Source organism: Erythranthe guttata, chromosome 7 (genome assembly GCF_056151865.1).
Source record: "Erythranthe guttata isolate IM_541 chromosome 7, IM_541, whole genome shotgun sequence".
NCBI classification, from domain to species: Eukaryota; Viridiplantae; Streptophyta; class Magnoliopsida; order Lamiales; family Phrymaceae; genus Erythranthe; species Erythranthe guttata.
Genome location: NC_142539.1, coordinates 3,034,974 through 3,058,363, shown reverse-complemented (window position 1 = coordinate 3,058,363; position 23,390 = coordinate 3,034,974). Strand labels below are relative to the sequence as shown.

General features: G+C 36.7%; 3 protein-coding genes across 3 annotated transcripts; all 3 read left to right on the top strand.

Moving 5' to 3' along the window:
• Window positions 1-5,062: 5,062 nt before the first annotated feature.
• Window positions 5,063-11,197, top strand: LOC105949774 (protein unc-13 homolog). The gene is made up of 6 exons (XM_088820713.1): window positions 5,063-5,870; window positions 6,574-7,104; window positions 7,355-7,699; window positions 7,996-8,466; window positions 9,078-9,264; window positions 9,835-11,197. Exons 1-6 carry the CDS (start codon window positions 5,280-5,282, stop codon window positions 10,821-10,823), a joined length of 3,114 nt encoding a protein of 1,037 aa, XP_088676839.1. The 5' UTR covers window positions 5,063-5,279; the 3' UTR covers window positions 10,824-11,197.
• A 605-nt stretch (window positions 11,198-11,802) lies between these two features.
• On the top strand, window positions 11,803-14,078 carry CYN (cyanase). Its single transcript, XM_012973160.2, has 4 exons — window positions 11,803-12,204; window positions 12,697-12,768; window positions 13,626-13,734; window positions 13,868-14,078. The coding sequence occupies exons 1-4, from the start codon at window positions 11,909-11,911 to the stop codon at window positions 13,919-13,921; spliced, it is 531 nt and encodes a 176-aa protein (XP_012828614.2). The 5' UTR covers window positions 11,803-11,908; the 3' UTR covers window positions 13,922-14,078.
• A 1,191-nt stretch (window positions 14,079-15,269) lies between these two features.
• On the top strand, window positions 15,270-21,767 carry LOC105949836 (RNA-binding (RRM/RBD/RNP motifs) family protein). Its single transcript, XM_012973147.2, has 10 exons — window positions 15,270-15,416; window positions 16,066-17,585; window positions 17,684-17,821; window positions 19,381-19,452; window positions 19,777-19,818; window positions 19,915-20,004; window positions 20,170-20,277; window positions 20,351-20,443; window positions 20,539-20,618; window positions 20,700-21,767. Exons 2-10 carry the CDS (start codon window positions 16,086-16,088, stop codon window positions 21,391-21,393), a joined length of 2,817 nt encoding a protein of 938 aa, XP_012828601.1. The 5' UTR covers window positions 15,270-15,416; window positions 16,066-16,085; the 3' UTR covers window positions 21,394-21,767.
• The last annotated feature ends 1,623 nt before the right edge of the window (window positions 21,768-23,390 follow it).

Genomic DNA, 23,390 nt, shown 5'->3' with positions numbered 1-23,390 from the left:
AAAATGCATTTACGTTCCATGTGATGGGCCTTTTTGCCATTTGCCCATATATATATATATATATATATATATATATATATATATATATATATATATATATATATATATATATATATATATATATATATATATATATATATATATATATATATATATATATATATATATATATAAATATAACAAACAAGTTTATTATTATTTAAAAAAAAGAAAAGAAAATAATAATAAATTAATCAGCGAAAATGATAAATGCGGGACTAGAAATGCTGAATGCAGTTTGGCCGAAAATTGCATATAAGGGCAGTATAGTACTGTCGCTTCTCCAGGGGATATGTCAAAGGATGATTTGGGCTTGAGTTTATCCCTAGTTTATTTGGTGGCTAGTGGGTATGTAAAACAACCCCTAAATTAATATGGTGGGTGCTACTAATTTAATGAAACAGTAGCATTTAATAACGGACTTTGATTTAGTAGCGAGTTTGAAGAAGTGTGAATCTTGTCAACTGAAGAATTTGAAATGAATCACAATTTCTCAAAAGCAACTCGAAAGTAAAAACGAGGGGTATTGATTTGAAATTTCTTGTCAAATCGCTCAATTCATACAAGCTCAGTGAATTTTATTAATAGATCTCAAATCCATCCATCAAATAGTTCCATCTAAATGAACCCTAAAAGTATTGGAGTCTTTGGTTGCACCAATTTGGCGTCACCAAGAATGATCTTCTTCCAAACGCGATCTTCCCTCTTATTCTCGAGCTCCTTTCAATTGCAATACCGAAAACACTTCAACACTCAAAATTGGTTGCACGAACGTGTGTAAAATGTGTATGAATCGATATACACGTGTATGATAGAATATACTACGATGAATTCATCGGGTGTATTATAGAATACAATGTAAGAAAGTGGAAACCTAAATATAGTTAGGCATAGAGAATATATATGGAGATAGGTTACTCCATGGGTGGAACCAGGATCAAAATGTAGGGGGTGCTAGCTAAAATAAATTTAGGTTCATAAGACATTGCAAAAATAACTTTATATTGAATTTTTTTAATTAAAATGACATATATATTATAATTTTATCATATTTTAAGCATGATAAAAAATCTAAATTAATCCAAATTATTCTAATAATGTATCGTACTTAATATTTTGGGAATTCATGACATCGTCTCATATTATTTTGTAGAGTCATTGATAAAAAAAATCACAAATAAGTAAATATTCATAAATTTTAAAATAATAGAAGTTTTAACCATTTTAAAAAAAAATTATACTTAATAGTATATATATATATATATATATATATATATATATATATATATATATATATATATATATATATATATATATATATATATGGAGAAGAGAAAAAAAATTAAGGATTAAAACACATATTTACAAAAACTTTGGGGCCAAAAATAATATTAAAAAAATGCAATACCAAAACACCTAATTTTTTTTTTTTTTTTTTTTAAATCTTGGGGGTCAACAGCCCCCAAGCCCCTTAATAGTTCCGCCAATGGCTTACTCCTAATTAAATAGGACTAGCTAGCCAATGAATATTTGATTGCTTTTAGTTTTATTACAATTTTAATTTTTTTATTGATAAAATGGTAAGAAAATTTATTTGTATTAAAACAATTTAAGATACTATCAAATGTTAGGAAAAACAAAATTTTCAACTTAATCCTAGGATTAGATGTCATAAAATAGCTAGAGACATCCTAGTGGACGCATTATATGTGGACAAGAAGAATTATGATAATACATACATACTATCTTGAGTTGAATTTTTTTTTTTGAATAAATATGCTACTTGGCCAATATGGGCACATATGCACCTTACACTATAGCAACTATTGATCTACTATTGCCAAAACATACAACTTGCAAGGGAAAACATGCATTGTTTTACTTTTGTGATTATACATGAAACTGAAAAAAAAAGTTTGAAGTTCAATTCAATCTAAAAAAAATTGATACGAGATTTAACTTTAAAAAGTAGTTAGAGTTATCGATGGAGTAGAATCTGCATCCTCAAGACCTCCCTTTAAACTTAATTCACTTGATCGTTGGAGAGCTCAACCGAAGCCGGATCTAGAACCGGCGGTGATGAACAAGCGATTGGAAAATGTTAATAAGAGAGAGAGAAATTCAAGAAAGTGTGTAAAAGTGTATTATTGATCTTTAATTGTAACCCTACTAGGGTTTTTCATATTCGTTTATGTAAAAGATTATATATAACTATTTCCTAATTAAGTTAAGATCCCTTCGTGATCTCTATATTTACTTTGATTGATCAATTATCGATCCTAATTTACATATTTTTGGTATCTATTTACGAAAATTATGCTAAGGTCTTCCTCCCCAACGGATATCTCCAAGCTCGTCACCTAACATACTTGTGTGATTTGTTGTGTTAACGGGTCTATATGCGGGAATTGCCTATTCAGCGATCTCATTATCCCTAAATCTTCTCTTAGCATCAGTCCGGCTCATCCTAGTGCTTACCCTTTAGGGGTTTCTTCCTCCTCTTCCTCCTCCCTCGTGCTTACCCTAAGATTAATTTTTTTTTTTAATAATTTTGAATAATATTTTTAAGATATAGTTTTTGGATCCCCCAATCTTGTGTAAATATAAGTTTTAACCCTTCAACTTTTTAATTTTTCTCCATTCTTTCATGTAAATTTATACAATTTTTCATATTTATTATTATATAAAATATTATTGTTAAAATTATACCTTTTTACATAAAATAAATAAAATATTACTTTTTTTGCTTCATTATTTTTATGAATTACTCTAAAAAAATTCGGGGACGATGCCCCCAAACACCCATAAAATTTAATCTCCATCTGTTTTGTCATTTCATAAAAGCCTATCCCCGTAATCAAATTTTCTGGTTCCGCCCCTTATCGAAACCATCCTCGTCTTGCAGAGGGCCGGCAAGCTCGAGAAGGTTTTGGTCCAAATGGTTGGTTTGAGGACTTCACCGACTGCGAGGACGGCGGCAAGACGATGGTGAGGAAGATGATTCCGTATGAGGTTGATACCATTACACTCAAATTGCTGAAGCAGTGGATCCAGGAGAAGCTCAAATTGGGGTAGGAGAATCTCCAGCGTGCAAAAGAAACTGAAGTCAGCTTTATTTTTATTTATTTATTTATTTATTTGTTATTATTTAGACAAAATGCACTTCATCCCCTACAATTTTTTTTTCATTTTCGCACTCCCCCATAAACTGGATAATTCCCGTTCAAAATATTATTTTGGTTGCACTTTGCCGAGAAGCAAATTTTTGGTGGGCATTATTCAACGAAAATAACATTTTAAATGGGCAATGTGCAAAAAAAAAAAAATTTTAAGGGATAACATGCAACATAAATAACATATAAAGGAGCTTGCTTGGCAGAATATTGAAAGCACGATATTATCCAAATGTACATTTGTTCGAAGCCACACTAGGTTCAAACGCATCATACCCCAAGAGGAGTTTATGGAGTGCAACCAATATTTGGGGGAACCGGTGGCTGCCAAGAAAAACTACATTCCAGATTATTCCCCCAGAGGAGACCATATAGTGGACATGACACGTGAGCTCATATTGGAAAATGGGATGTAGAATGACGAACTTATCCGTGGATTACTTTTTGAGGAAGATTGTGAGTCTATCATGTCCATTCCATTAGGAAGTGGAAGAAATGAGGATTGATATATCTGACATTGTAATCAGAATGGGAGATTTTCAGTTCCGAGTGCGTATAACATTGAAGAGGTTTACCCTCATCGATCAAAAAAGAAAAAAAAAGAGGTTTATCCTCTGGTGAAAGAAAGTCGGCGGAAGGATGTGGAAAGGAGAAGAAGGAAGTGGAAAGGAGAAGAAGGAAGAGAAATTAAAAGAAAAGGAAAAAAAAACGGAAGGGGCCCACGGGATGTGCACGATTGCGATCGTACAGGGCAAAAAAAAAAAAGGAAAAGAATTTGAACTGTGAAATTGGATAAATACACCCAAACGGCGCCGCTTTACAGCCCGCATTGCTGAAAGAAAAGAGAAAATAAATTGTGGAGAGTAAAATCATAACACACACACGATACTAGTTATTTATCAACAAGAATCTCACATTAGACAGCCTGCAACAATAAACCGTTGAAGAAACCTAGTCACAAGAATGCGCGCCCCAGCTTCAGTCCATGATGGTACCATTTGTTTCGGATTTTTTTGCAAGTAAGTCTGCCTCCACGGACTGGGAGGTTGTTAGCTGTGTCATTTTCTCTCCGAGCAGACGCCTCAGGAGGATCTTGTTGGCTACGTGATCTGGTTTGCATCGTTCCCACAGACGGCGCCAAAATGATGATGCTAATTACTTAGATAACCTGGGGTAGTGTAGAAAACGAACTGGGAGAGCAAAGCGGATCAGTAGCTTGACAACTTGATGATCCTGAGGTACATGCGATCATAGAACACGTGAACTAGGCCGGGGTTGATCCGGCGGAAACCCCTCCGACGCTCAAGTCAGACGTGCTGATCATAGAAATAGTCCAGAGAATACAGTTAATAGTATTGCTCAGTTAATAGGCCGTACCTTAAGGAATGAGTTCAAATCTTTATTTATAGCTTAGTTGACATTGTCGGGCCCAAACCTTACTCGAAGGTGATTGGGCCTCGATGATAGTGGTCTTCGATATTGGGCTAATGACCCAGTAGGTAAATAATTTGTAGGTCCATTGAGTTGGGCCAATTAGGCATATCAAATATCCTATGATCGATTCATGGCAGCCGCAGCGTGTGAATTTCAGGTGCAAAACACTCCTTTAATCGAAAGTTATACAAAACACTCCTTTAATTTTCATTTAAATTATGTATCTAATCAAACTAATAGTAACATATAACTAACAAATTATTTGTGTTATGGTGTAAGAAAAATAAATAAATAAACTCCACCATCAATTAATTAATTAATTATAACCTTATTATTTAATTTGTAATGAATTTAATGATTTTATGAGTGCTCTAACAGCCATTGCCTTTATCGTCTTCTTCGCATTATAGCTTTTAATGGCATAAATCAAAACCAACCATCAATCCTCTCTCTTTCTCTCTCTAAGTTCTCTCTCTTCTTTCTCTGTCATCTTTTCGTTTGGGGAAAAAATAAATAAAAAAAAAAACTGAAATTTGTAAAAAGTTGATCAGAGCTTTTTCTCCGATCCCCTCTCTCTCTCTCTTCTCTCTTCCGTCGTTCTCTTCTCGCCGGAAAAGTGGAGCCTCTACGCTGATGGCCCATCATCATCTCCGCCTATCCACCACCACCACCTCCTCCTCTCCGCGATCCGACCCGCCGCATCCACCGCGGCACGACCTGGTTTCCCCGTTCGGCAAGCTCGACGGACTCGACGACGACGACTTCCGGGAAGCGGCGTACGAGGTTTTCTTCACGGCGTGCCGCTCTTCGCCGGGGTTCGGCAGCCGGAGCGTGGTCGCGTACTACAACGCGGCCTCCTTAGACGATGGAGGCGACGGGTCGTCGAGTTTCGGGTCGGGTCCCGGGTCGCCGCTGAAGCCGCCTGGGGTGGGGATGGCGGTGACTAGCCGGGTGAAGAGGGCGTTGGGGCTGAAGATGATCAAACGGCCGCCGCCGTCGAGGCGGAACAGCTTGTCGAATAGTAATAATAATAATAATAATAACCCGTCATCGCCGGGTGGTGGCGGGAGCCCCAGGGTGGGGTTCACGGTGCCAGGGGCGGCGGAGGCGGGGAGGATGAGGCGGCCGAAGACGTCGGCGGAGATAATGAGGCAGCAGATGGGGGTGACGGAGCAGAGCGACAATAGGCTACGTAAAACTCTCATGCGAACCCTTGTCGGCCAGGTACGTACTCTGCATGCATGCATGGCTGTAACATAAAACTTTATGAAATTATGATAATATATATATATATATATATATATATATATATATATATATATATATATATATATATATATATATATATATATATATATATATATATATATATATCGGTGTTAATTTAATACATTCAATTCTCAAAGAAAAGTTTCTTGAATTTTAAATTTGGAATGAACCGAAAAAAATAGAATTTTAAATATTTCAAAAGCTTGTAATTAAGTTTTGTAAGATTTTATACGTAAAATAAAGAAACGTTAGTACAATCTAAGAAATCCTAATGGCATATTTGTAAAAATAAATTAATTTATATGTCCATATATTATTTTTTTATCTTCTATTTTGCAGTCTTCCTTTTCTAATTATTTTCATACAAAATTTGATCTTCAATTTTCCATTCTATTTTTTTCTTATTTTTCTCTACTTCATTTATTTGATGATCTATTTCATACTATCACAATTAAGATTATATATTTTTTTTTTCCGAAATGAGTTTGTATTATTAAATTTGTATAAATGTTAACGTTATCGATATCACTAATAAATTTTATTACAACTTTAAATGTCATGCATTAAACTAATAATTATTTTAATTTTCAAATACTATCTCGTGAAAATACTAGTGTTTTTTTTTTCTTTTTTCTTTTTATACGTCAAATATTTGCAGATGGGGCGGCGGGCAGAGACGATCATCCTGCCACTAGAGCTCCTCCGCCATTTAAAACCATCAGAATTCAGCGACGCACACGAGTACCATCAATGGCAGAAGCGGCAGCTCAAAATACTCGAAACGGGGCTCATAATCCACCCTTCAATCCCGCTCGACAAATCCGACACGTCAGCCGCAAAGCTGAGGGCCATCCTCAAATCCGCCGAGACAAAGGCGGTGGACACGGGCAAGAACTCCGAGACCATGCGGGCCCTCTGCAACGCCGTGGTTGCACTTGCATGGAGGAGCCCGGATGGCGGGCCCACCGACATCTGTCGGTGGGCCGACGGGTACCCACTCAACGTCGAGATATACCTCTCTTTGGTCCGCTCTATATTTGACACGAAAGACGAGACTTTGGTGCTCGATGAGGTCGACGAGCTGCTCGAGCTTATGAAGAAGACGTGGTCGACTTTGGGGATGAATCGGTCGATGCATAATTTGTGCTTCGCTTGGGTGCTTTTCGAACAGTATGTCGTGACGGGACAGGTAATCAATCATATATGATCGACGCTTTTTCGATCGTGTAACTGTTTTCAATACATAACGAATTTGGAAAGCAGATTCGTTATGTATCTGGAAATTGGACGTAATGGATCGGAAATCAGAGTTCTGAATTCTTTAATTTTTTTTTCGAAAGTGAAAAATATCGTCACTTGTTACGAACATTAATTAACGACAATATCGATATTTTTTCATTGTAACTATGTAACTAACACCATATTTTCCTACGTAAAAGTGCGAGACCGATCTCCTCGGGGCGTCACTTACGATGTTGGCCGAGGTAGGTAATGATGCTAAAAAAGTCGATAGAGAGGAAGTTTATGTGAAGATGCTTGCTTGTGTTTTGAGTGCAATGAAGAAGTGGTGCGAGAAGAGGTTGCTCGATTATCACGGGAATTTCGACAAGGGCACGGTTGGAATTATGGAAAGTATAGTCCCTTTGGTTTTCTCAGCCGGCAAGATACTTGAAGAGGATGTTCCGTGCTATGTTACTTCACCGCAGGAAAAGGGAGACGATTATTCGAGCGGGAACAAAGTCGATTATTACATTCGATCGTCTTCACGAAACGTTTTTGCCAAGGTTCGTCGCTTCCATGCTTTAGTTCTTTTATCTATACCTTTCTTGGTTGCTTGAATTTTTTATACATACAGACTGCAGTAAAACCTCCATAAATTAATAAATTTGTTTAAATAATAGATTCTCACTAGCCCGACTCGGTGAAAATATATATTAAATTATTAGTTCGATAATTTAATATTTTGCTAAATTAATAGAATTTTGCTAGTCCCGACTGTATTAAGTTATATAAAAAAATCCAAAATTCGTTATAAAATCATAAGAAAATGACCGTTTTACCCTCCTTCGTTTTACATCAGATGCTCGAGGACCAAAACGCAAACGGTACGACAATAATCGAGGCGGCGAAGGTGAGCGAGGTGCTGATAAAACTGGCAAGAGAAACCGAAGAGCTGGCCTCGAAGGAGAAGGACATTTTCAGCCCGGTTCTGAAGAAGTGGCACCCGGTCTCCGCCGGCGTCGCCGCCGCGACACTCCACAGCTGCTACGGGACTCTGCTGAAGCAGTACCTGACGGGGGTTTCGTCTTCCTCCTCCTCCTCCCTCATGAACGAAACCATCCTCGTCTTGCAGAGGGCCGGAAAGCTCGAGAAGGTTCTTGTCCAAATGGTCGTGGAGGATTCCGCCGACTGCGAGGACGGCGGCAAGGCGGTGGTGAGGGAGATGATCCCGTACGAGGTTGATACCATTATACTCAAATTGCTGAAGCAGTGGATCCAGGAGAAGCTCAAGTTGGGGAAGGAGAATCTCCAGCGTGCAAAAGAAACCGAAGTAAGCTTTAATATTTTATTGGGAAAATTACAGTTTTCACCCTTAACTTCGCACCGATTTTATATTTGGTCCCCATGTTTCAAGAATTTAAAATTTTACGTGTTTTCCATCAATTTACCATTAGTTTGTTAGTTAAAGTAATGATAGACACACGCTTGATTCCGTTAGAACTAACCGAAAAATTGACGAGAATGGCTGAAAGTGTCGATTTTTTTAAACATGATGGACCAAATGTGTTTTTTTTTTACATGAGGGACCTAATGTGGAATCCATGCAAACTTGAAGGATGAAAACCGTAATTTTCCCAAAACCCCGATTTTTTTTTTTTTTTTTCTTATTCATCCTTTTTCTGATTGTGTGAAATTTTAATTTTCTTTTTCTTTTATGATATAGTAAAATTATCTTGTGTGTGAGAAATTCTAAATTGACGATAATATGTAATTTAAGGAGACATTTAAGAATATGACTGTGATTCATAATTTCAAACAATACCAAATTATTTATTTATTTATATTGAGAGAAAAAAAAAGACCTAATTAATAGGATTACTATAAAGCTTGGGCTAAATGAGTACATATGTTATATATTTGTGAACTCCTTAATTTTTGCAGACATGGAATCCCAAGTCCAAAACAGAGCCTTATGCACATTCAGCTTCAGAGATGGTCAGATTTGCCAAGGAATCTATTGAGAGTTTCTTCGAGATCCCGGTCAACGTTTCCGAGAATTTAGTCTACGACCTCACCGACGGCTTAGAGCATCTCTTCGGAGATTACATCACGTTCATCGCATCGTGCGGTAAGAACTACTAATCTCTTAAAACTAGCATTTTCACTATTTTTACTCATTGTTTTATTTATGGGTCGAAATTGGAACGAAATTTCTGATTTTCTTTTCCGATTTTGAGACGATATTTTTCATTCCGAATTTCTGATTTTTTTTTTATTTTTCCGAAATCTTTTGGATCGCGATTGGAATATAGATAAGAATCCGATTCCGGATCCAATTCTAGTTTACGAAAATTCCGATTTTTCTTTTCTGAAAATTACACTTAACATATAGATATTATTATCATCATATTATGTATTTTTTATTTTACGTGACTATTTGTTTTTTTTGGAATTCTCCAAATTCGGTCGATTCCGATTCGAAAATTTCTGATTTTGGAACATGTTTCTTCGGTTTAATATTTGACATTTTGATTTCCATTTTTTTCTTGGAACGGAATTTCAATTAGTTTTTCACTTCAGAAAAAAAATAGGAAATTTATCCGAAAGTGCTAATTCTTCTCTGATCCGTCCGATTTTCACCAACTTTACTTGATGCAATCACATCCTCAATAACAACTTATCTATTGATTTTTTTCAGGATCGAAACAGAGTTATCTCCCAACGCTTCCTCCACTAACACGTTGCAACCGCGACTCGAAGTTCCTAAAACTATGGAAAAGAGCCGCATGCAAAGTCGGACTAGAGGATCCAAGCCATAGCATGCACGGAGAGTCCGACCAAGCCAACCACCCTCGCCCCTCCACGAGCCGCGGGACCCAACGCCTCTACATCCGCCTCAACACCTTGCACTACATCCTCTCCAAGCTCCACTCCCTCGACAAAACCCTATCCCTCTCTCCGAAAGTGACCCCGCCAAAAACCCGCTTCGGGAACCGGCGGCAGCTCGGCAGTTCCTACTTCGAGCACAGCCGTTCCGCCATAAAGGCCGCCACCCAGCACGTCTCCGAGGTGGCGGCCTACCGGCTAATATTCCTCGACTCGGGCCCCGTTTTCTATAGCAGCTTGTACGTCGGAGACGTAGTGAACACGCGTATAAAGCCCGCCTTGAGAATACTCAAACAAAATTTGACTCTTTTATGCGCAATAGTGACCGATAGGGCTCAACCGTTGGCTTTGAAGGAAGTGATGAGGGCTTCGTTCGAGGCGTATCTAATGGTTTTACTGGCCGGTGGCGGATCAAGGATTTTTTCGAGATTGGACCATGCGATGATCGAGGAGGATTTCGAGAGCTTGAAGAGGGTTTTCTGCGCGTGCGGCGAGGGTTTGATGGGGGAGGATGAGGTGGCGAGGGAGGCGGAGACGGTGGAGGGGGTGGTGGCGTTGATGGGGGAGTCGACGGAGAGGTTGGTGGAGGATTTTACAATCGTGGCTTGCGAGTCGAGCGGGATGGGGGTGGGGGTGGCGGGGTTCGGGCGGAAGCTTCCAATGCCGCCCACAACCGGGCGGTGGAACCGGACGGACCCGAATACGATTTTGAGGGTGCTTTGTCATAGGGATGATAGGGCGGCTAATCACTTCTTGAAGAGGACGTTTCATCTTGCGAAGAGGGGTGGATCTTTAGGGTGATCGATCGGTGGTGATCTAAACGACTGCGTATTGAAAACGAATCGAAAAAAAAGGAAGGGGATTTCTTGATTTATTATATATATGGAGGAAAAATGTGCAACTTATATGTATGTATGGTTTTGTGAAGAAAAGTTTGAAGTGTTTAACACATGTTGATATACATTCTAGTGGTAAAGTCCAAGACAACTATAGAGATTGGGAAGACCACTTGTGCTATATTTTGTGTCTTCTTTTATTTAGAGCTAGGTTATATAGTTGTGTGAATATTGCAATAAAGTGGGATTTTATTTTATTTTGTTTTATTTATTTATTTTTACATGTTGATACATTAGCTTCTTGAAATATAGTATATTTGAAGTGTTTTGTTTTACAAATTGAAGCAATTTGTGTTTGTGTTTATATGCAAATGGATTTTTAGTCCATCTTCGTGCTAATTTTACGAATGTATATGCGGTCGTAGAGGACGGTGGAGGCAAGCATACTTACGGTTAAGGCAAATTCCGAGTATTTATTTTTTTAAATTCGTAATCTACATAAAGCAAGGAACTTAAAAACGTGAAATTTACCTCAGATCTCTTGTTGTATGCATCGGGATTGACTCCAGAAATTTTCGTAAATCAAAGAGTTTGGGAGTATTTGAGAAATTGAAATAATAAATGAGACGTGCCTGCTAGGAGAAATTTACGGTGGAGTTAGATGTTACTCCTGATTATTTACATCGGATGGATTTGAACGGTAAATTTGATTAAATAACTAACCAGTAAGCACACATACACATGAGACTGTGTGTGTAATTATGTGTAGATCTACGGTTCAAATTCAGCCCGTATAAATAATCGGGTGTAACATTTAGTTTCCCGTATGTCTGCACAAATTATTTCATTTCATAATAATACTTGGGAGTAAATTGCAACAATTAATTATCAACCGGGGTAAAGTAGTAAAATCGTGTAAGTTCGGCGGCCAAATTAAATACCACACGATTTTTGCTTCCACTGTCTGCTTGCCTTTTATTATCCTCATTCGTCATCATCGAGAAGCAGCTGACAGCGGAAGAATCCAAAAGCCGGCGAGCCGAAACAGCTATGGAAGCGCCAAGCGGCGGCGGCAGCAGCAGCAGCGGCAAAGCCCGGATCTCGGCTGAACTCCAAGCCGTGAAACGGGAATCGGGGAAGACGTACAGTCAGATAGCCGACGAGACCGGCTTGACCAACGTCTACGTGGCTCAGCTCCTCCGGCGCCAAGCTCCGCTCAAGCCGGAGACTGCCCCTTTACTCCGGTCAGCCCTGCCCGGACTGACCGACGCGCTCCTCCGTGAGATGATGCTGCCCCCTATGCGTTCATATGACCCTAACTTAATTCAAGAACCCACTGTTTACAGGTTATTCTCTTTTTTTTTTCTTTTTTTTTTTCCTTTTTTTTTTCTTTCCTGAATGTTTCCTTCTTTAGTATTGAAATAATTTCTGGGATTTTTATTCATTTTCTTTATTCTTCTCTAATTTTTAATTGGGAAAATTACAGTTTACACACTTCAAGTTTACATCGATTTCACATTTGGTCCCCATATTTACAATAAACACATTTGATCTCTCCTGTTACAATAATTTAACAATTTTGGTCATTTTGGTCAATTACCGTTAATTCATCGATTAAGGTGTGATGGGCACAAGTTTGATTCTGTTAGTACTAACAGAAAATTGACGGAAATGACTAAAAGTGAATTTTTAAAATATGAGGGATCAAATGTGTTTTTTATGAACATTGAGGAGCAAATGTGAAATCAGTGCAAGTTTGATGGATAAAATATTTTCAATTTCTGGGATTGTGTTTGTTTGATGGGTTTAATTTTTTTTAAATATATATTATTTTGCAGGTTGCATGAAGCAATTATGCATTTCGGGGAGAGCATTAAGGAAATTATCAATGAAGAATTTGGCGATGGCATGTAAGTAACTATTGCCAATTTTTTCATAGTAAAGATCCTATCTTTAAGTTTTAGGGTGAATTACGACGATCCGTGAGGCAAGGTTAAATTACCGAAAAAATCCTTCCAGTTTGGTAATTACAACCACCCGCGACTCTGAATCTTCTTACACGTCCATTCTTACGGTGTCAAATTTAGTGTAATCTTCTAGATTATGTGGAATATTCTCAAGTTTGTACCCATTTTACCCCATTTGAGCTCCATATTTTGAAACAAGATGAACATAAAATGTGCATCTTAGCTTGTAAATATCATATTGTGGTGGATCAAGAACTGTATTCTTACACAAAACGAATACAGACTAGAGAACATTCCACGAAATATAGAAGATTATGTTGAATTTGACTCCATAAGAGTGCACGTGTAAGAAAATTCATAGTTGAGGGGTGTGGTTGTAATTACTCAAAAAAAGGGATTTTTTCATAATTTGACTTTACCTCATGGGTGGCCGTAATTTACACTTAAGCTTATTTACTTGGTCTTTGGAGAGCTAGTGATCTTTTTGCTTATTGTCTTCTTAGATTATACAAATCATATGAAAATTAATTTAGGATTTATCTCTTATCATTATTTATGAAATGAAATTTGTTAACTATCATGTGTTTAAGTGGTGTGTGCGCGTTTCCGAGACAAAGCGAAGCATGTTTCGAAAGATATACTCGTGTCCTCGACGAGCTGTATTGTTATGATTCTTTATTCGTGTTCCGTAGGAATTCTTTTGAATTTTCTTCGAACATTTAAAATGGTTTTTTGAAAAGACTCAATTTTTTTCTACAATCTGATTGACCTATATTTTGTTTTCTTTTTCCTTACCTTAGAATGTCGGCCATTGACTTTTATTGCTCAGTCGATAAAGTCAAAGGCGTAGACGGCAAGGATCGTGCTGTTGTGACATTCGACGGTAAATATCTGCCGTACACCGAGCAGGTTAGTACTATAACTCCGTCTTTCATTACAGTTTTTTTTATTATTAAAAACCGATACATTTCTCCGATATTCTGAATTAAAAAAAAAAAAAAAACATTTTAATATGTTATTTGTTCATTTTTTTTTTTTGTAGATTACTGAGCATATGATGTCAAGATTAAAGAAGCAAGATGGCAAACCAGAGTGAACTTAGTTTACCTCTTAAATAAATACCCTAGCATCCTTTGCTTTACTTTCTCCGGGGTTTTGTCGATAATGTTGTACAATGTGATTCTTGTTTATCGTTTTATTGTGTTTATTTGACGATATGAATTGTTTGGAAAAATAAACACATTTGTTATTTAGTGCCGATCGGCCTCGACGGTTAAACAAAAAAAGAAGGTTATTACCAGGTAATTAGCTAGCTTGTGCAGAAGAAGTCACTTACAGACCAGATTTGCCAAATAATTTTGTTAAAATAAAGGGTAAATCACGGTCAACTCCTAAGGTAAGGTTAAATTACGAAAACCCCTCCAGTTTGGGTAATTACAACCATATCGTCAACTATGAATCTTCTTACACATCCACCCTTGCGGTGTTAAATTTAGTGGATATTCTCCAATTTGTTCGTTTTACCTTATTCGAGGTTCACATTTTGAAACAAGATGATAAAGATTTACAATCCTTCGAATTGAGTAGTTATAAAGATTTACAACTTCAATTTTCTGGGAATCAATATTTTTGTAAAGATTTGTGAAGATTTATGTTTGCGATTCTTTCCCGCGAACACAAATTATGTTGCAGTTTTTTTTTTTTTTGATAGGAAAAATTATGTTGCAGTTGGGGAGATAGTTTTTGCGGCAGTTAATGTAGAGGACAGGGACATGTTTTATTTATTCTAAATTAGCTCTAGAACTATCAAAGAATTATAAAAAGTGCCCTAGGGTTTGGAAACCCTAAAGTGCCACGCGTCAGCAAATGAAGCAAGAATTGTCTTTTTATATATATATAGATAATATTTTTTAACTGAACCTATTTAGTAATAAGTAGTCCTAGACTGCCTAACTCAAAAGTCCATTCCAATTGGAGAAAAATACAGTTTTCATCCCATAACTTTGTATTGATTTCACATTTAGTTCCTTGTGTTCAAAAAAATTACATTTGGTCCCTTATGTTTCAACAATTTTACATTTTTAGTCTTTTTCGTCAATTTTCTGTTGGTACTAACGGAATCAAGCGTGTGTCCGTCATTACCTTAACTGACAAACTAAAGGTAATTGACGGAAATGACCAAAACTATTAAATTATTGAAACATGATAGACAAAATGTGTTTTTTTGTAAACATGGGGACCAAATGTAAAATTAGTGCAAAATTAAGTGATGAAAATCTATAATTTTCCCAATTATAGTAGAACCTCGGAAAATTAGTACTCGATAATCCAATAACCTCGCTTAAATAATAAATTTTCCCGGTCCCGACTCGGTATAAACGTACTAAATTATTAGTTGGATAATTTGTACCATTCATAGGGAAAAGTATTTACGGAGGGCAAAAGTGTCATTTAACGAGCAGCAAATATCTTCTCGTTTCTAGGTCTTGTTTTTCAAAAGTTCACTCTCCACGTTCGCTCTTCTGTAAAATATCTCCGACGACGATTCTGTCTCCGGCCACAGCTCCGGCGAATCGCATTTTCAAATACACGTACGCGTATTTACTTTTCTATGCCCACTCCGCCAATTCGAGCGCGATGGCATTCTTTGTATTTAATGATTTTTATATTTTTTTTAACTTTATACATTTAGGTTAGAATGAATTCGATTCAATATCGCTCCACTTTTTCAATGGAGCGGAAATCTATAATTATTTCATTTATTGGAGGTTTATACAATCTTGAATACATTTGACAATTTTCTGCTGATCAGTTGGAATTCAGTGATTGTTTAAACTATTTATACTTGGGAAAGTGAAATTTTGTTGTATCTAAAGCAAGAGATTCTATAAACCCTAGAGTTCAAGCTTTCAGTACTTGCAGAACTTCTTGTTTCAAGCACCTTTATGAATCTAAGTAGGGACCGAATATCGTGAATTAATATGTTGTGCAATAAGGGAATTGAGAAGATAACTCGTTTACTGAATCTTGCATTCGAGTGTGTATTTTGAGTGCTTTTGATATCAATCGTATTTTGTTTTGGGAATCGCATAGAACTAGAAGAGACACCCTTTCTCAAGATTTAGTGCATGTTCGATCGTTTTCTTTCTTGGTAGAGAAATACTAGTGATTGCCGAATTCTATAAGCCATTGCACCATTTCCTTCTATATAGTTCTTTCTGAATGTTGCTATTCTACCAGGCTAGAAGTGTACAAGTGCCATGACCAGATCCCGTCCACACAGAGAACAATCTCGAAGTAATAATCGAGCGTCTCAGGATGATTTCTTGGAGGGAACTTCAGCAAGAACCAGGCCGTTAAGTTTTGATGACATAATGCTTAGAAGAAAAAACAAGGGAAAGACAGCTACAAAAGTTAAAAACGGCACTGAAGTCCCTGATTTTGAATTAGCACAGGAAAACATTGAGAAGGCTTTTGATTATCCAGAACTTCGTAGAGAAACAGAAGAGGGTTCTGAACCTATGGAAATAAGGCATACATCAAATGAGTCTAAGAAGTTACGTTCTCGAAGAAAAGAGGAAGGATCTATGGATCTTGATGCCAAGTCAAAGGGTGTAGGGGATAAGAATGTAAGCAGCAGGAAAACGACAGAAGGAAAAAATGAGAGACGAGATCACAGTGGCAGAAAAAATGATGTTCTTTCAACTGTTGATTCTGGTAATGGATCTAATAAGAGGGATGCCATAGATTCGTATAAAAAGGGTCGAGTTTCTGAAAGAAGTAGAATCAAATCGGAAATTGATACGAAACAGCCTCGTAATGAGAACAGGGAGGTTTACAGAAAGAGGAAACCTGATGGGTGGAAGGGCAGTGATTCTGAGAATGATTATAAGAAAAGAAATGCAAAAGATGTGATGCCAACAGATAAATTAAGTGACAGAAGCAGAGAGAAATCCGAAAAAGACACCAGGCACAGTTGTCATAATGAAGAGTATAAAACTAGAGGATGGGGTACCGGTAAAAAAATTGATTCGGAAAGGAAAAGACAGGAACCTACACGAGTTCATCTTGAAGAATCCAGGCCTAAAAGGAGAAGATCACGGAGCAGAGAGCGTGACAAAGGAAGAAGCAGAAGGTCTGTTTCACATTCACCAAAGGGGCATAAGCACACATCAGATAAAAGGGAGCACGGGGAACCGTCATCTCATCCTGCAAAAGACAGATTGGGAAGAGAACATTCGGATGTCGACAAGAAACGGTTATCCGTTAATGGATCTAGTAGTCACCTCAAGCGAAACGATGGCCCTTTGAGTGGCCTTGGGGGCTATTCACCCAGAAAGAGGAAAACCGATGCTGCTGCTAAAACTCCTTCCCCAACTCATCGTTCTCCAGAGAAAAGATCTGCTGGATGGGATTTACAACCTGTCGAGAAAGAGAATAACGCAGCTAGTTCATCTCTTTCCGGTGTGCCTACTACAAGCCATAATTTATCGTTGAACGTAAAGGAGTTCCCAAGTAGTACTCCTCCGACTCCTGTGGTGGTGAATCCTATTGGAATTCCTCATCATACCTTATCTTCACAGATGCATGCCATTGAGTCTATTCAGCTAACTCAAGCGACACGACCTATGAGGAGGCTCTATGTAGAAAACTTGCCCGATTCAGCGTCTGAGAAAGAGTTGACGGAATGTATTAATAAGTTTTTGCTGTCATCTGGTATTAACTACATTCTAGGAACCCAACCATGTATCAGCTGTATAGTACGTCCCAACCTTTTCGTTTAAATTCTGTCTCGTCTGTTCTCCTTGTGCATATTCGGTAAAGAAATTAACGTGCTTCGACTATTTTTCAACTGCAGATACACAAGGAGAAGAGCCAGGCTCTTCTGGAATTTTTGACCCCTGAGGATGCTTCTGCTGCTATTTCTTTGAACGAGATGTCCTTTTCTGGGTCTACTCTTAAACTCAGGCGCCCTAAGGACTACACTAATGTAGCTGTAAGAATTATTGCCATGCCTTTCTTTTTTCTTATAGTACGTGCATTGTAAATATTTCACTTTGACACAATGGGTGCTTGTTTTGATGAATAGTGTTTGTAAAACTAGAACGACGAACTTCATCTTATAATTTGACCATCATTCATTTCATTTTAGTTTGATTCAATTGCCTTCCTTAATATTGTGTTATTGTGTTCATGGATCACAATTTCCACCATTATTTCCTAAACTTGAGTCCTCTTTGTTATGGAATTTATGACTAAAATAAGGGTACCCTGCTCGTTCAAACAGTAGAGAAACTTGAAATAATATCACGTGATGTCGTATTGTGGGTATATTGTTTAATGTATGAGGAAATGAAAGGAATCAAAGGTGTAGTGCCATTTTCTCTCAAGCTCAGAATTTCATTCAATCTCTGTTATCGGATCACAATTATCCCGTAATTATTTATCACACATGGTTGATTGTTTTTGTTTTAGGTGATAAAATTATGCCAGGGTTATTAGAACTGATTCTTTTTATAGGACAGTGAGCAGGTGGAGGTGATTTTCTTGAGATGATAGACAATTTATAACTGTACCTTAGGTGCGATAGAGCTCACTCATGCGTATCTTAAAAATAAGGCTTTATATTCTTTAAGGGTTTAATTGCTTGTAAATGAACCAGCATTTCACTCTCCTTTTGAAATAATTGTTTAATGTTTCATAAATCTCATCATAGTGTATTGGGTGGAATTATCCTGTCAATTTTATTTTTCATTTTTTCCCCTGAAAAATGAGGGTGACTATCTCACATTAGGCATGACGATTTTTAGAAAAGTAGCTTATTTAATTTGGATATAAATATTTTATTAAGTATTGATATATGTTATGTCTCGTTAGGGCAAACTTTTTTGGTTGACGTTGTTTTTATTGTGTGAAAGACATCTTCACATTCTCGAGATTGTTACAACTTACAAATCGTAGGTGCATTTTGGTTGTAATAGAGCTTGATCTGGATATAAATTAATGTTAGCATTTGTGTTATTTATGTGCTCTTATATTTTTCTTTCAGCATTAGGAAACTGGACTTATTATATTTATCTGCTGAGGTTTGTAGAACTTATTGTAGGTTCATTGTGGAAAACGTAACTCGTTTAATATTTCAAGTAACAGTTGTCAATCTTTATGCCCTTCACCAAACCTTTTTATATCCCGTTCAAACATGAATCTTAGTTCTTTTCTGAGTACTCCCACTGTACATTGACCAATCCAATTATCCGTGTGATCAGGATTACTCTGTAGCGTACCTTTCTCGACATATTGGTTGTTATAGTTGAAATTTCCGTAGATGTAAGAACTAATTAAACGATCATGTTATTCTGCTTTATTTTTCACTACCCCTGCTTATTATTGCACAAACATGATTATCATTGTCTTTGAGCTTTCTAGGAGGTATTGTACTCAGCCAACTACTTTTCCATTGAGACAGTATTTTCTCTGTATAATTTCAATATCTGAGGTATATTGTGGTTATTATTCCATGTAGCAGGTTTTCAGACAGTTGCTATTTTCATGCAGACTGGTCTTTCTGACAAATCAGTGGCTGCTGTTGATTCAATTAGCGACGTTGTAGAGGATTCGCCCCACAAGGTGTGTTTCTTGAATGTTATTCAGTATGTCTGAAATTTTGTTGCTTGATCTTCAGTTGACGATCAACATGACTTTGCACATTTATCATATAAGCTATCCTATGGTTTCTCATTTAGCTGTAATCATGTAAGCTTGTATCTCTGTATTGAGTGCCTCGAGAGAAATGTTTGCCTTCCGGCCTTCTCGCATCTGCTCCTAAAGAAAATTATAGAAAAGGAAATTGGTATATGTTAGCAAATTGGTTAATTCATTTTCTGTTTCTAGTTAAGTCAATTTCCTTTTGCTGAAGTTTCTTCTTTGACGAGCTTTCACCTGAGTTTTCAGATCTTCATTGGTGGGATTTCAAAACTTATTTCTTCCAAAATGGTAAGTTAACTCTTGACTTTGGTTATAAATCAATTGCGATTTGCACCTTTATGTCATATCTTAGTATATCTCCTAATAATGTTTGCCTATCTTCAGCTTTTGGAGATTGCCAAAGTCTTTGGACACGTGAAGGCATTCCACTTTGAATGTATTGCTGAAATTAATGAACCGTATGCATTTCTCGAGGTACAAATTGTAATTTTGAAAAGTTGTTTGGAATGCATATATATAGTTTTCCAGAGAATGATGACTGGACATGCAATATTCTTGTTTGTTGTCTTTTTATTTTATTCTTTTTCAAATAGATGCCCTTTGAATCCACTGTCAGAAACTAATTGTTTATTACCTCAGTATGCTGACCATTCAGTTAGTTCAAAGGCCTGTGCTGGTCTTAACGGTATGAGGCTGGGTGGACAAGTCGTAACTGCAGTATTTGCTACTCGAGAAGCTGCTTTGGAGGTATGTCGTCCCCTTGTGAATTGTTAACTTATTGAACTGAAGGTATTCATTTTTCCAATAAATTTTTCATTAGGAAAATGTTGGAGAAATGCCGTTATATCGGATCCCCAAACATGCCAAGCCACTTCTTGAGAAGCCCACGGTTGTTTTAAAGCTGAAAAACGTGGTATTGCTTCTTTGTTACGCTTTCATTTTGCTTTCTCCACTCTCTAATTCATCTTTTTCGTGTGTAAAGCCACTAACTTATTCGTGTAAATTCAGTTGGATCCTGAAGGGCTTTTGTCAACGTCCGAATCGGATCTTGAAGAAATATTGGAAGACATAAGGCTGGAGTCTTCGAGGTTTGACATCGATAGATTGATCGACTTATTTAATTTCACCGCTGGTTAAATATTTTTCTTATCTCTTCATAAATGCTATAGGTTTGGTACAGTGAAATCTGTCAACGTTGCAAAGCCTACAAACACTATCAGCACCATTGAAGCATATGAAGAAAAGTACACGGGTGCTTCTACTGATGCGTGCGACTTAGGTGATAGTATTATCGACGGGGTCGAAGAATTTGACAGGTCAGAACCGCTAGAAACTCCGAAAGAATCGGAAGATAGTGGTTCTGGTAATAGTCCTATGGAAGATGAATTATGTAAACCGCCTTCGAATAGTGAAGATATTTCTATGGAAGATCCTCCCAACCAGGAAAACTCTGGTGGTCTTACAGAAGAATATGTGGATCAACAAAATGCCTCGGTTCTTGATTCGGAAAGCAATGAAAAAGTTTCCGGTTCTATTTCAATCGATAAAGAAAACATACCCTTAACCGACAAAGAGTTGGAATCAGAAGAAAATCATGCAAAAGCGACGAGTCCCGAGGAAGAATTGAAGTTGGAAGCAAACAATGCAAAAAAGGCGACATCTTTCGAATCGGAAGGCGATAAAGAGGATTTTCACATTGAATTTGAGGGTTTATTTGAGCCGGGCTCGGTTTTTGTAGAGTATAGAAGAGCAGAGGCTGCTTGTATGGCTGCACATTATTTAAACGGACGAATATTCGATGGGCGTGTTGTGACAGTTGGTTACGTTGACCACGATCTTTACCTAACGAGGTTTCGCAGGTAATTAAGAGAGATTAATTAATGTTAATTAGTTGCGGGTATTATTATCGCAGTTAAGGGAGAGTTAGAATGTTGTTGAATGATAATATTATGTGCATTAATAGATGAGATTTCCGAATAGATTATTACAAGTTTGAACAATTTACCGAAAAACCTCTGATTTTGGTAAGATTAGTTTTAGTGTAGCAGCCTTTTCGGCTAATGTGTAGTAGGGATGGATTTTACATCTAAAAACGAGCACGGTATGTTCGTTATCTTGACCTGTAATAGCTCGATTTTTGTTTTTTGTTTTTCGTGCTAGCTGAAATATAGAGCTCCATTTTGTATCTGTAATTTGAAGTTATAAACCATCATTAAATTATTTTCGTATTTTATCAATTAACTCGTCTATCGACTTGTTTGGATCGATTCCTTCGATAAATAATTTCAAATGATTATCTCTCGTCGTTATAAATAGAAATCTATCTATTTCGGAGTAGTTTATTTTATTTTATTTTTTTAATTTATTTAATGGCGGCGGTTATATGCAAGCCCATTTTTTTATTAGTTCAAGACCTCCAACATAAAAATACTAATTTACCCTTAATGAAATTTAAAATCAAATGAAAAACACAAAACATTAAAAAAAAAAAATTCCTTTGTGCAAGACCAAATAAAATACATTAATCGAGAAATCCCTATTTTTCACGACTTAAAACTCTCCTTCACAAACTCACCAAGAAATCCTACACACCAAAATTATCAAATACATACCAAACATTCACGATAGAACCAGAAAACAATGATATGGTGGTTTACGAGGGTGGAGAACACAATGAAATATGTTTTAACCGTTTATTTTTGCTTTTGGGTCGTTTTTTTTTGTTGGGAAAAAAATTCGACGATACCAAAAATCGGTCTGCAAATACCGATTTTTGTTACTAAAGTCGGTAACCACATTCCGATTATTTTAATAAAAATCGGTACTCAAAAACCGATTTTTGTAGTAAAAATCGGCATGATAACACCGATTTGTATTATCGGTATTGTCATGCCGACTTGTACTACAAAAATCGGTTTTTAAATACCGATTTTATTATCTGTGCTTTTTTAAGACCGTTTTCTCATACTTTCGTGCATCAACCTAGAGGATTGATGGAGGATTATTCAAATGAATTATCTAACGAATAAATATTTGAGACACGGAAAGCTCTACTCGATTGGGTTAAAGGAGTGGTAGACTCCACCGAATGGTGATAAACATTTTCGTTTCAAATATTTAAAAAATATCAATTAACCAAATATATAATGTATTATTTAAAAAAAAAAATCCAAAAAATATTGGTATTTGAAAAACGATTTTGTATTCAATAATCGACATTAGAACGCCGATTTTGACTTGTAAAGTCGACGTTGTGTCGCCGATTTGGTTAACAAAAATCGGCATTGTGATGCCGATTTTCGTGTACAAAATCGGTCTGGATAAACCGATTTGGGAAACCAACGAAAAAAAAAAAAAAAAACCAATTTCAATCTCAATTTATTTTCCAAAATTGACCAAATCATTGCAAACCAAACAAGAAATAAGCATAGATTAATGTCCATTCATACATATTTATCAAGAATCGATGTTGAATTAATGTTTTCGAATTTACAAATAAAAATTTAGTAAAAAGGACATCGATGCTCGATTAATATTTTCGAATTTACAAACAAAAGTTTAGTAAAATGAATTTACTTGTTGGTGGTGGTGCGGTGGTGGTAATGGTGCGGTGGATGGGTCGCTGGTCATCGTCGGTGCGGTGAAAGTCTCGCTGGTTGGCAGTCGTGATATTTCTTTTTTGTTTTTGTTTTTTTCTTTTTTTAATTTTTGGTTAAAAATAAAATTTATTTGTATTTGAGTATTATTTGTGGATAAGGGTATATTTGTCATCTTTGGTCTTGATGTAATAAAATTAGATTAATTTACGGGCTTGAACTAATAAACTCCTTTATGTGATTTTGAACTAATAAAAAAATGGC

What these genes read in the sequence shown, in the direction of transcription:
- CYN (XM_012973160.2), top strand. Translation starts at nt 11,909, where the DNA reads ATGGAAGCGCCAAGCGGCGGCGGCAGCAGCAGCAGCGGCAAAGCCCGG. An exon ending in GAAGAATTTGGCGATGGCAT is followed by an intron (nt 12,769 to 13,625) that starts GTAAGTAACTAT and finishes TCCTTACCTTAG; the next exon opens with AATGTCGGCCATTGACTTTT. An exon ending in ATCTGCCGTACACCGAGCAG is followed by an intron (nt 13,735 to 13,867) that starts GTTAGTACTATA and finishes TTTTTTTTGTAG; the next exon opens with ATTACTGAGCATATGATGTC.
- LOC105949836 (XM_012973147.2), top strand. Translation starts at nt 16,086, where the DNA reads ATGACCAGATCCCGTCCACACAGAGAACAATCTCGAAGTAATAATCGA. An exon ending in AACCATGTATCAGCTGTATA is followed by an intron (nt 17,586 to 17,683) that starts GTACGTCCCAAC and finishes TTTCAACTGCAG; the next exon opens with ATACACAAGGAGAAGAGCCA. An exon ending in AGGACTACACTAATGTAGCT is followed by an intron (nt 17,822 to 19,380) that starts GTAAGAATTATT and finishes ATTTTCATGCAG; the next exon opens with ACTGGTCTTTCTGACAAATC.
- LOC105949774 (XM_088820713.1), top strand. Translation starts at nt 5,280, where the DNA reads ATGGCCCATCATCATCTCCGCCTATCCACCACCACCACCTCCTCCTCT. An exon ending in CACGAAACGTTTTTGCCAAG is followed by an intron (nt 7,700 to 7,995) that starts GTTCGTCGCTTC and finishes GTTTTACATCAG; the next exon opens with ATGCTCGAGGACCAAAACGC. An exon ending in AGCGTGCAAAAGAAACCGAA is followed by an intron (nt 8,467 to 9,077) that starts GTAAGCTTTAAT and finishes TAATTTTTGCAG; the next exon opens with ACATGGAATCCCAAGTCCAA.